The 12,939-nt window shown below is 45.1% G+C and overlaps 1 protein-coding gene across 2 annotated transcripts in view; it reads left to right on the plus strand.

The window, feature by feature from the left end:
- The window catches only part of PCIF1 (phosphorylated CTD interacting factor 1), a 128,862-nt gene that overhangs the window by 78,130 nt on the left and 37,793 nt on the right, over positions 1-12,939 (plus strand). For both annotated transcript variants that reach the window (XM_077251689.1, XM_077251690.1), the window contains exon 8: positions 3,885-3,968. In XM_077251689.1, coding sequence (XP_077107804.1) covers positions 3,885-3,968 — 84 coding nt within the window. The remainder of the gene's footprint in view (positions 1-3,884; positions 3,969-12,939) is intronic.

Consider the following 12,939-nt stretch of genomic DNA (forward strand, 5'->3'; position numbering starts at 1 on the left):
GGGGGCAGAAGACTAGTAGATCAATCTGTCCCCATACAGCATCATGTTATAAGCAGCAGGGCTATATATATATATATATATATATATATATATGTATATATATATGTATATATATATATATATATATATATATATATATATATATATATATATATATATATATATATATATATATATATATACACACTCTAGTCTGTTCAGCCAGTATTTAAAAATGTGCATGACACACACTCACACAAACACACACACACACTATCACTTTGTGTTTATACCCAGCCACCTGCATGTACTAATAACATATATTCAAGTTAGAATAATGCAAAAAATGATATATATATATATATCACACACCTAAGCACACATATACATGGCACACACTTATACACACGTATATGGCACACGTATACATACAAGTACACATGGCACACACATATATATATATACATACATACACACGTCACGCACTTGTATACACGCACGCACTTATACACAAACACATACATGGCACGCACTTATACACAGACACATACATAGCACGCACTTTTACACAGACACATACTTGGCACGCACTTACAGTCATGGCCAAAAGTATTGCCACCCCTGCAATTCTGTCAGATAATACTTAGTTTCTTCCTGAAAATGATTGCGCAATCAAATTCTTTGGTATTATTATCTTCATTTAATTTGTCTTAAATCACAAAACACAAAAAGAATTGTCCTAAAGCCAAACTGGATATAATTCCACACCAAACATAAAAAAGTGGGTGGACAAAAGTATTGGCACTGTTCGAAAAATCATGTGATGCTTCTCTAATTTGTGTAATTAGCAGCACCTGTAACTTACCTGTGGCACCTAACAGGTGTTGGCAATAACTAAATCACACTTGCAGCCAGTTGACATGGATTAAAGTTGACTCAACCTCTGTCCTGTGTCCTTGTGTGTACCACATTAAGCATGGAGAAAAGAAAGAAGACCAAAGAACTGTCTGAGGACTTGAGAAACCAAATTGTGAGAAAGCATGAGCAATCTCAAGGCTACAAGTCCATCTCCAAAGACCTGAATGTTCCTGTGCCTACCGAGCGCAGTGTCATCAAGAAGTTTAAAGCCCATGGCACTGTGGCTAACCTCCCTAGATGTGGACGGAAAAGAAAAATTAACAAGAGATTTCAACGCAAGATTGTGCGGATGTTGGATAAAGAACCTCGACTAACATCCAAACAAGTTCAAGCTGCCCTGCAGTCCGAGGGTACAACAGTGTCAACCCATACTATCCGTCGGCGTCTGAATGAAAAGGGACTGTATGGTAGGAGACCCAGGAAGACCCCACTTCTTACCCCAAGACATAAAATAGCCAGTCTGGAGTTTGCCAAAACTTACCTGAAAAAGCCTAAAACATTTGGAAGAATGTTCTCTGGTCAGATGAGACAAAAGTAGAGATTTTTGGGCAAAGGCATCCACATAGTTTACTGGAGAAAAAAAAGAGGCATTCAAAGAAAAGAACACGGTCCCTACAGTCAAACATGGTGGAGGTTCCCTGATGTTTTGGGGTTGCTTTGCTGCCTCTGGCTCTGGACTGCTTGACCGTATGCATGGCATTATGAAGTCTGAAGACTACGAACAAATTTTGCAGCATAATGTAGGGACCAGTGTGAGAAAGCTGGGTCTCCCTCAGAGGTCATGGGTCTTCCAGCAGGACAATGACCCAAAAAACACTTCAAAAAGCACTAGAAAATGGTTTGAGAGAAAGCACTGGAGACTTCTAAGGTGGCCAGCAATGAATCCAGACCTGAATCCCATAGAACACCTGTGGAGAGATCTAAAAATGGCAGTTTGGAGAAGGCACCCTTCAAATATCAGGGACCTGGAGCAGTTTGCCAAAGAAGAATGGTCTAAAATTCCAGCAGAGCATTGTAAGAAACTCATTGATGGTTACCGGAAGCAGTTGTTCGCAGTTATTTTGGCTAAAGGTTGTGCAACCAAGTATTAGGCTGAGGGTGCCAATACTTTTGTCTGGCCCACTTTTGGAGTTTTGTGTGAAATGATCAATGTTTTGCTTCATTCTCTTTTGTGTTTTTTCATTTAAGACAAATTAAATGAAGATAATAACACCAAAGAATTTGTGTTTGCAATCATTTTCAGGAAGAAACTGAGTATTATCTGACAGAATTGCAGGGGTGTCAATACTTTTGGCCATGACTGTATACACACACACATGCATAGCACACACTTATACACACACATACATAGCACGCACTTATACACAGACACATACATAGCACGCACTTATACACACACATGCATAGCACGCACTTATACACAGACATGCATAGCTCACACTTATATACACACGTGCATAGCACGCACTTATACACACACACTTACATAGTCCGCACTTATACACACAAATGCATAGCACGCACTGTTACACACACATGCATAGCACGCACTTATACACACACATGCATAGCACGCACTTATACACACACACATGCATAGCACGCACTTATACACAGACATGCATAGCACACACTTATATACACTCACGTGCATAGCACGCACTTATACACACACACATACATAGCCCGCACTTATACACACAAATGCATAGCACGCACTTATACACACACACATGCATAGCACGCACTTATACACACACATATACATGGCATGCACTTATATACACACATATACATGGCATGCACTTATATACATACATAGCACGCATTTATACACAGACACATACATGGCACGCACTTATACATACATACATACATACATAGCACGCACTTATACACACACACATACATAGCACGCACTTATACACACACATATACATGGCATGCACTTATATACACACATATACATGGCATGCACTTATACACACTCACATGGCATGCATTTATACACGCACATGGAACGCACTTATACACACACATACACGGCACACACATGCTGCACAACAAATGCTCATTTGATACATGTGATTCACATACACATAGCTCACAGACAGCACACACTACACATGCCACACACTATACACACCACACATACATACACTGCACACACCCCAGATACACACACACGCACACACTGCTTTATGCTGGAGGGAATGAGATGTTCCACACTATCAGATGCAGCTCCTCCTGCTCCCAGCAGCACTGTCCCAGCAGACACCTCCCTGCCCACTCCTCTGCTGGGACTGCCGACAAGAGCAGGAGTTGCTGACAGCAGGACAAGAGCCATCATCACCAGGAGCACCACACACAGTGGGACGGGTGCTCTTCTACTTATCTGCCAGCTCAGGTTGGTAGGTGCTGGGACTCTCTCTCCCTTCCCTTTATTGGCTCCGTGCAGGAGAACAGGAGCACTGGCCAATGAGCACTTCTATCACACTGATGGGGGAGGTTCAGTGGCCGCTGCTCCTGTGCTTTACTGCACGCTCCTATTTTACTGCTACAAACATTCCCAGAGTACATGGCCTGTGGAGACATCACGGTCACATGGCAGGTCACCTGATCGTGATGTCACTACAGGTCTTTAACCAGTCTCTACATCGGAAGCTTCACTGATAATGCTATTATCAGTAAAGCTACTGCTGTAGATGCTGGGGGCCTCCAAGGGAGTAGGGGCCCCAGGCAGCTGCCTAGTCTGCCTTGCTCTAACGCCGGCCCTGCCTGCAGCTTCAGCAGAGTGTTGAGTAAAATAGAAAGGCTGCATTACCGTTGTTTGGGCAGCATGAATTTACTGTCCAGTTCCCTTTTATAGTTAATAGCCGCTTTTCATTGTAGTGACTTTTGTAATATATGCAGCAGACTTGTTTTTGCATTTTACTTGTTTTGTTTCTCTTTTCTTGAGGATTTGTTTTTATATCTCATTAATTTAGGTTATCACGCATCAAACATCGAGAAGAAGCAAAACGATTGTTATTTAAATATGCAGAAGCTGCCAAGCGTCTTATCGAATCCAGGTGAGACATTAAGAAAAAGTTCAGGGGGAGTAGCACTAATGCTTGTTTAACCCCTTCCCGACATGCGCCGTACTAGTACTGCTCTGAGAGAACTGAGTTCCCGCAAACCGCAGTACTAGTACGGCGGCACGATCGCGCGACCTCAAACTGAGTGCCGCGGCGATCCCGTGCGGGTGTCAGCTGTATATAACAGCTGACACCTCGCAGCAATGCCCACGATCGGCGCTAGCGCCGATCGTGGGCATTTAACCCCTCTGATGCCGCTGTGAGTAGTGACAGCGACATAGAGGGGCATCGCGCAGGGACAGGGGCTCGCGATCGTGTTGTTCCGGTGTTCTGGAAGGAGTCCCCAGATCCAAAATGGCCGCGGGGCTCCTTCCGGGTCCTGAAGTGAGATGGCTAGAAATATTTCCCAATAAATCCATTTATTTATGTAAATAAAAAAAAAACAATAAGGGTGCGTGTCCACGTTCAGGATGGCCGGCGATATCGCCGGAGCGGTGAAGCTGCTCGGCGCTAAGCCCCGCCCCCTTTCTGGGACGCGATGATGCCGGATGTGTTAACTGTACACATCCAGGATCATCGCACCCTCGCATAGCGCCCTGTGATATTACTTGCGGCGACGCAGCGTCGCCGCAGGTAACACGGACATGCTGCGATCTGAAAAGACGCGCAGCATGTCCGGAGTCGCAGGGCCGACGCGTGCGTGTTTCCATGCATAGTGGACACGGGATTTCAAAAAATCCCCTCCACTATGCTGGAACATCTGGACGCTGCGTGTTTGACGCTGCAGCTCTGCGCAGCGTCAAACAAGCAACGTTTACTAACCGTGGACACATACCCTAAAAGTACACATATTTGGTATTGCCGCGTCCTTAACAACCTGCTCTATAAAATTATCCCACTAGTTAAGCCCTTCAGTGAACACCGCAAAAAAAAAAAAGGGCAAAAAGCAAAGCTTTATTATCATACCGGCGAACTAAAAGTGGAATAACACGCGATCAAAAAGACGGATATAAATAAACATGGTACCGCTGAAAACGTCATCTTGTCCCGCAAAAAAAAAACAGCCATACAGCATCATCAGCAAAAAAATAAAAAAGTTATAGCTCTCAGAATAAAGCGATGCAAAAACAATTATTTTTTATATAAAGTAGTTTTTGTGTAAAAGCACCAAAACATAAAAAAATGACATAAATGAGGTATCGCTGTAATCGTACTGACCTGAAGAATAAAGCTGCTTTATCAATTTTACCACACGTGGAACGGTATAAACGCCCCCCTAAAAGAAATTCGGGAATTGCTGGTTTTTGTTCATTCTGCCTCCCAAAAATCAGAATAAAAAGCGATCAAAAAATGTCATGTGCCCGAAAATGGTACCAATAAAAACGTCAACTCGTCCTGCAAAAAACAAGACCTCACATGACTCTGTTGGCCAAAATATAGATAAATTATAGCTCTCAAAATGTGCTGATGCTAAAACTATTTTTTGCAATTAAAAGCGTCTTTTAGTGCGTGACGGCTGCCAATCATAAAAATCCGCCCAAAAAAAATGCTATAAAAGTAAATCAACCCCCCTTCATCACCCCTTAGTTAGGGAAAAATAATAAAATTTTAAAAAATGTATTTATTTCCATTTTCCGGTTAGGGTTGGGGCTAAGGTTAGGGTTAGGGTTGGGGCTAAAGTTAGGGTTGGGGCTAAAGTTAGGGTTTGGATTACATTTACGGTTGGGATTAGGGTTGGGATTCGGGTTAGGGGTGTGGTTAGGGTTATGGTTGGGATTAGGGTTAGGGGTGTGTTTGGGTTAGGGTTTCAGTTAGAATTGGGGGGTTTCCACTGTTTAGGCACATCAGGGGCTCTTCAAACGCGATATGGCGTCCGATCTCAATTCCAGCCAATTCTGCGTTGAAAAACTAAAACAGTGCTCCTTCCCTTCCGAGCTCTCCCGTGCGCCCAAACAGGGGTTTACCCCCACATATGGAGTATCAGCGTACTCAGGACAAATTGGACAACAACTTTTGGGGTCCAATTTGTCCTGTTACCCTTGGGAAAATAAAAATTTGAGGGCTAAAATATCATTTTTGTGGAAAAAAATATATATTTTTTATTTTCACGGCTCTGCGTTATAAACTGTAGTGAAACACTTGGGGGTTCAAAGTTCTCACAACACATCTAAATAAGTTCCTTGGGGGGGTCTTGTTTCCAATATGGGGTCACTTGTGGGGGGTTTCTACTGTTTAGGCACATCAGGGGCTCTCCAAACGCGACATGGGTTCCGATCTCAATTTCAGCCAATTTTGCATTGAAAAGTCAAACGGCACTCCTTCCCTTCCGAGCTCTGCCATGCGCTCAAACAGTGGTTTACCCCCATATATGGGGTATTAGCGTACTCAGGACAAATTGTACAACTTCTTTTGGGGTCCAATTTGTCCTGTTACCCTTGGGAAAATAAAAAATTTGGGGCGAAAAGATTATTTTTTGTGAAAAAAATGATTTTTTTTTTACGGCTCTACAGTATAAACTTCTGTGAAGCACTTGGAGGTTCAAAGTGCTCACCACACATCTAGATTAGTTCCTTAGGGGGTCTACTTTCCAAAATGGTGTCACTCGTGGGGGGTTTCCACTGTTTAGGCACATCAGGGGCTCTCCAAACGCGACATGGTGTCCGATCTCAATTCCAGCAAATTTTGCATTGAAAAGTCAAATGGTACTCCTTCCCTTCCGAGCTCTGCCATGTGCCCAAACAATGGTTTACCCCAACATATGGGGCATCGGCGTACTCAGGACAAATTGTACAACGACTTTTGGGGTCCAATTTCTCCTGTTACTTCTGGTAAAATAAAACAAATTGGATCTGAAGTAAAAATTTTGTGAATAAAAGTTAAATGTTCAATTTTTTTTAAACATTCCAAAAATTCCTGTGATGCACCTGAAGGGTTAATAAACTTTTTGAATGTGGTTTTTAGTACCTTGAGGGGTGCAGTTTTTAGAATGGTGTCACTTTTGTGCATTTTCTGTCATATAGACCCCTCAAAGTCACTTCAAGTGTGAGGTGGTCCCTAAAAAAAAGTTTTGCAAATTTTGTTGTAAAAATGAGAAATCGCTGGTCAATTTTTAACCCTTATAACTTCCTAACAAAAAAATTGTTTCCAAAATTGTGCTGATGTAAAGCAGACATGTGGATAATGTTATTTATTAACTATTTTGTATGATGTGACTCTCTAATTTAAGGGCATAAAAACTAAAATTTTTAAAAATTGCTAAATTTTCTAAATTTTTACCAAATTTCCATTTTTTATTTATTTTTTTTTACAAATAAACGTAAGTCAAATCGAAGAAATTTTACCACTATCATAAAGTACAATATGTCACGAGAAAGCAGTCTCAGAATCACCAGGATCCGTTGAAGCATTTCAGAGTTATGACCTCATAAAGTGACAGTGGTCAGAATTAAAAAAAATGGCCTGGTCAGGAAGTTGAAAACAGGCTTCGGGGTGAAGGGGTTAATACACAGTGATTTCATGCTGTTTGTATGTGCTCTTTTTCTTGGCCAAAATTGCTGTGGTCAAATTCTAATTGAAAGGTTTTTTTTGTGCAACACGAGATGCAGTGCATATAGAGGGAGGAACTTGCTAAGATTGGCATTTCATATTCCAGTCTTAAAGAAGACCTCTCATAAATATGTTCATGTTGAACTGGACACATAGTGGCTGCAGAGTGGAATCTACTATATAATTGTCTAAGGGTCACTTCCGTCTGTCTGTCCTTCTGTCTTTCTGTCAGGGATATTCATTGGTCGCGGCCTCTGTCTGTCATGGAATCGAAGTTGCTGATTGGTCTCGCCAGCTGCCTGTCATGGCTGCCGCGACCAATCAGCGACGGCCACAGTCCGATTAGTCCCTCCCTACTCCCCTGCAGTCAGTGCCCGGCGCCCGCTCCATACTCCCCGCAGTCACCGCTCAGACAGGGTTAATGCCAGCGGTAACGGACTGCGTTATGCCGCGGGTAACTCACTCCGTTACCGCCGCTATTAACCCTGTGTGACCAAGTTTTTACTATTGACGCTGCCTATGCAGCGTCAATAGTAAAAACATCTAATGTTAAAAGTAATAAAAAATCATTAAATACTCACCTTCTGCCGCCTTTCCCGCTCCTCGCGACACTCCGGTGACTGGTCCATGCAAGTGGCAGCTTCCGGTGGCAAGGATGGTCTGCGAGAAGGACCTGCCATGACGTCACGGTCAAGTGACCGCGACGTCATCACAAGTCCTGCACGAGAAGGACCTGCCGTGACGTCACGGTCACGTGACCGCGACGTCATCACACCCTGGGACCGGAAGCTGCCGCCTGCACCCCACACAGGCGACAGAACTACAACGCGCCTTCGGGAGGTGAGTATATGTTTATTTTTTATTTTTTTAACCTGTGACATACGTGGCTGGGCAATATACTACGTGACTGCCCAATATACTACGTGGCAGGGCAATATACTACGTGACTCTGTGCTGTATACTACGTCGCTGTGCAATATACTACGTGGCTCTGTGCTGTATACTACGTCACTGGGCAATATACTACGTGGCTGGGCAATATACTACGTCACTGGGCAATATACTAGTAACTGGGCAATATACTACGTCACTGGGCAATATACTACGTCACTGGGCAATATACTATGTGGCTCTGTGCTGTATACTACGTCACTGGGCAATATACTACGTCACTGGGCAATATACTACGTAACTGGGCAATATACTACGTGGCTGGGCAATATACTACGTGGCTGGGCAATATACTACGTCATTGGGCAATATACTACGTCGCTGGGCAATATACTACGTCGCTGGGCAATATACTACGTGGCTGGGCAGTAGACGTCACTGGGCAATATACTACGTGGCTGGGCAATATACTACGTGGCTGGGCAATATACTACGTGGACATGCATATTCTAGAATACCCGATGAGTTAGAATCGGGCCACCATCTAGTAAAATATATTTTTTCATTTCGCCTCTGTTGCGAAGATATTGGCAATCAAAGTATTTGTCACATATTGAGTTAACTATTAAGTTCAAGTGGGTATTATGAAACAGTTTTCACTGGGGGGCATGTACTTCTTTCTCTATGATGCTGACCAATCATAAGCCTGCTGCAACACCCAAAAGGAAGATCTCTTCCCCACCATAGCTTATAGCACATATCTCAGTGTTTTATATATATATATATATATATATATATATATATATATATATATATATATATAATTTTTTTTTTTTATATATATATAAAGCCCCGCCTTTATTCCAAGATTCTTATTTGATGAATTATGTGCTCTCTGTGAATGGAAATATACTTGTGTACTTGCTTCCAACTGTCACCTGTGCAAAACCTATAAAGAAGAGCAGACTACTCAAGTTACTATATTAGGACATCATGATCAGGAGAGATACTAGCTTTTACATGTAAAGAATAATGTTTCCATTCATTAACAGTTGACTAGTGTGAAAAATTGAAACAGTGCATTGGAAAGTTTTATCTCTAGTCATCCTATAGTGAATTGTTGATATATAAAACCTTTTAAAGGGAATCTGTCACCTCATTTTGCCGCTATAAACTGCGGCCACCGCTATTAGGGGCTTATCTACAGCATTCTGTATTGCTGTAGATAAGCCCCCCATGTAACCTGAAAGATGAGAAAAACAAGTTAGATTATACTCACCCAGGAGAGTTCCGGTGCGGTCCAATGGGCGTCGCGGTCTGGTGCCTCCCATCTTCATACGATGTCGTCATCCTTCTTGTCTTCCTGTCGCGGCTCCTGCGCAGGTGTACTGATTTGCCCTGTTGAGGGCAGAGCCAAGTACTGCAGTGTGCAGGTGCCGGGAAAGGTCAGAGAGGCCCGGCGGATGACGCATGGCGGCAGAAGCTCTCCACACCCTCCCTGACTATGACGATGGTGGATTGAGCTCCGGCCCACCGCCTCTACCGTGAGTACACTGCGGAGGCCGAGGTGCTAGGGGGGTCCTGGTCCCCGGGGTATGGGAGGTCCGCACCTTAAGCCTGTGTCTGTGGGTGGTCCGTAGTGTGGCAACCCCACGAAGGAGTGCAGCTAATGATGGCGCTAATAGCGGTCGCGGCACTGCACGCAACCGCAGAAGAAAGAAAGAAAAAACAATTTTTTCCCCCCTCAATACAGGCCGGAGTTTTGGTCACGCCTACTGCCAGTTAGCCCCGCCCACTTTTTCTGGCGCTTCTCGTTCCCTGTGATGAGCTCCCACTTCCTGGTCTCGGTGGCCATCCTGGGACACCCACAGCCCTGATGCTGCAGCACTGCTCCAGCGTTTCCTATCAGAGCCCTCAGGACTAGCGTTTTTCTCTGCCTACATTGCGGACCTGCCCTGGGGACTCAAGACACAGGACCTGGGTAAGCTGCAGACACATAGCTTAACCCTTCCCCTGCTAGTAAGCGCTTTCCTCCAGGCTTTACTATGTCTCAACCAAAGCCTCACTAAAAGTCTGGGAAAACCCACACTGTATTTTTCGCTGCATGTACCTCTTGTAAGGTATCATTACCCCGGCGTCACAATACTGCATTGTGCACAGCTTGTGTACCGGTGACTGCTCAGGAACCACCTGTTGCTGATACTGAACCCAGTGTGCCTAGTCCCCCTGAGTGGGCTACCTCCCTTTCCCGGTCTATGGCATCCCTGGCAAAAGCGTTAGACTCGTTCCGAGACCCTTCCTCTAACCAGGGCACTAATACTCCAGGGTTCGTACCTTGCCAAGGAGTTCTCACTCTTCCAGGAAAAGGACTCATGCCATATCCCCAGACCATCAACGGTTTTTGGGTTCTGAGAGCTCCATTTCTCGCTCCCCTTCCATCGGGGCTAGTAGAGAACCTGTTTCAGAGGACGATTCTGATACGTCCCTAGATCAGGAATTTCATCACGATCAGGAGACTCTCGACTCTCTAATTGAGTCAGTGAATAAGGCTTTGAGACTTGAGGAGGAACCCTTATCTAAACGGATCATGCCGTGTCCTTTAAGAGGACCAAACAAGCTCACTGAGTGTTCGCCACTCATCCCGAGTTTAAGCAAATTGTTGAATCTCACAGGATCCGTCCAGATAAACGATTCACAGGACAGAAGCCCATGGAGTCCAAATATCCCTTTGCCCAGGATCTAAGAAAAGATTGGTCACAATCTCCCCCAGTAGATCCTCCGGTATCGCGCCTGGCTACGAAATCTGTTTTATCCTCCTCGGAGGGCGCCTCTATTAAAAATCCAACCGATCTTTCCATCTTTTGCCGCTACGTGGGTGGCTAAGGCTATGACCCACTGGGCTGAGGTCTTGTCTTCAGCAGTACTGGATACCAATCTCCCCCCTGAGATAGCAGACCTCGCTACTCAGATAGCCAGAGCTGGAGATTTTGTAGTGACCGCGTCCCTGGATGCTGCTGACTGTGCTTCTCAAGCAGCATCAAATGCCATCACCATCCGGAGGTGCTTATGGCTCAGGGACTGGCGTGCGGATTCAACTTCCAAAAAGTCATTGACTTCTCTCCCATATCAGAGCGGTCACCTTTTTGGCAAAAAGCTCGACCAGTTAATTTCTGACGCCACTGGAGGGAAGAGTAAGTTTCTTCCACAACAGAGACCCTCTCGGCCCTTTCGGAACCTGCAACCACAGGCTCGGTCCCGATTTTTTCGTTACAACTCAGACTGGTCCTCTACTTCCACATCTTCCGGTTCCGGCCGGGCACAACGTGGAGACAGGTTCACAGGCCTCTTTTAAGCCTTCCCCTTCATGGAGAGGCAGGCCAAGGCAGCCAGGATCCAGAGGCGCCAGAACGGGCAGGCCTTCCACACAATGACTCTTTGCAGTATCTGGGGGACACCCTCAAAGTAGGCGGCCGCCTGCTTTCCTTCAGTGCCGTGTGGCTCTCGGTCGTTCACGACGAGTGGGTCCGCAATCTAGTGTCCTCCGGATACAAGATAGATCTCTTATCTCGTCCTCCAAACCGTTTTTTTCCTGTCTTCTCCTCCCAGGGCAAAAGCATCAGAGTTCTTCAAAGCTATAAGCTCTCTGAGAAAAGACGGAGTTATTATTCCAGTCCCTCAATGCGAAATGTTTCAAGGTTTTCACTCAAACCTTTTCATTGTTCCAAAAAAGGACGGTACAGTACGGCCCATACTGGACCTAAAACTGCTGAACAAGTTCGTCAGGGTACGACGGTTCCGGATGGAATCGCTTCGTTCTGTCATCGCCTCCATGGAAAAAGGCGAGTTCCTGGTGTCTATAGACATCCAGGACGCATACCTCCACATTCCTATTTTACCTTCTTACCAAAGGTTTCTTCGCTTCGCAGTTCAGGAAGATCACTTCCAATTCGTTGCTCTGCCCTTCGGCCTCTCCACCGCTCCCAGGGTATTCACCAAGGTCATGGCGGCTGCCGTGGCCATACTCCACACCCGTGGAGTGGTGGCGCTCCCGTATTTAGACGATATCCTCATCAAAGGCCCCTCTTTCCGCTCCTGCAAGGAAGCCGTGGCCATCACAATAGATACCCTTTCTCGTCTGGGTTGGAAGATAAACTTCAAAAAATCTTCCCCAGTGCCGGCTCAGCGAATTTCCTTTCTAGGAATGATACTCGACTCGTCCCGGGGGTTGGTTCTTCTTCCCCCGGAAAAGATCTCAGTCTTACAGCGAGAAGCTCAAAAGCTCTCTCAGCCTCGCTCTCACTCTCTGCGCTTCAGTATGAGAGTCCTCGGCAGGATGGTAGCAGCTATGGAGGCGGTTCCATTTGCCCAACTACACCTCCGTCCTCTACAGCATGCCCTCCTGGCTGTTTGGGACAGGAACCCGTTCTCCCTAGACCATCGGTTCCTCCTTCCCCAGCGAGTCAGACAGTCTTTCAGGTGGTGGACATTGAAATCCTCCCTGAATCAAGGGAAGTCTTTTCTTCCAGTA

The sequence above is a fragment of the Ranitomeya variabilis genome, chromosome 4, assembly GCF_051348905.1.
Source record: "Ranitomeya variabilis isolate aRanVar5 chromosome 4, aRanVar5.hap1, whole genome shotgun sequence".
In the NCBI taxonomy this organism is placed as follows: Eukaryota; Metazoa; Chordata; class Amphibia; order Anura; family Dendrobatidae; genus Ranitomeya; species Ranitomeya variabilis.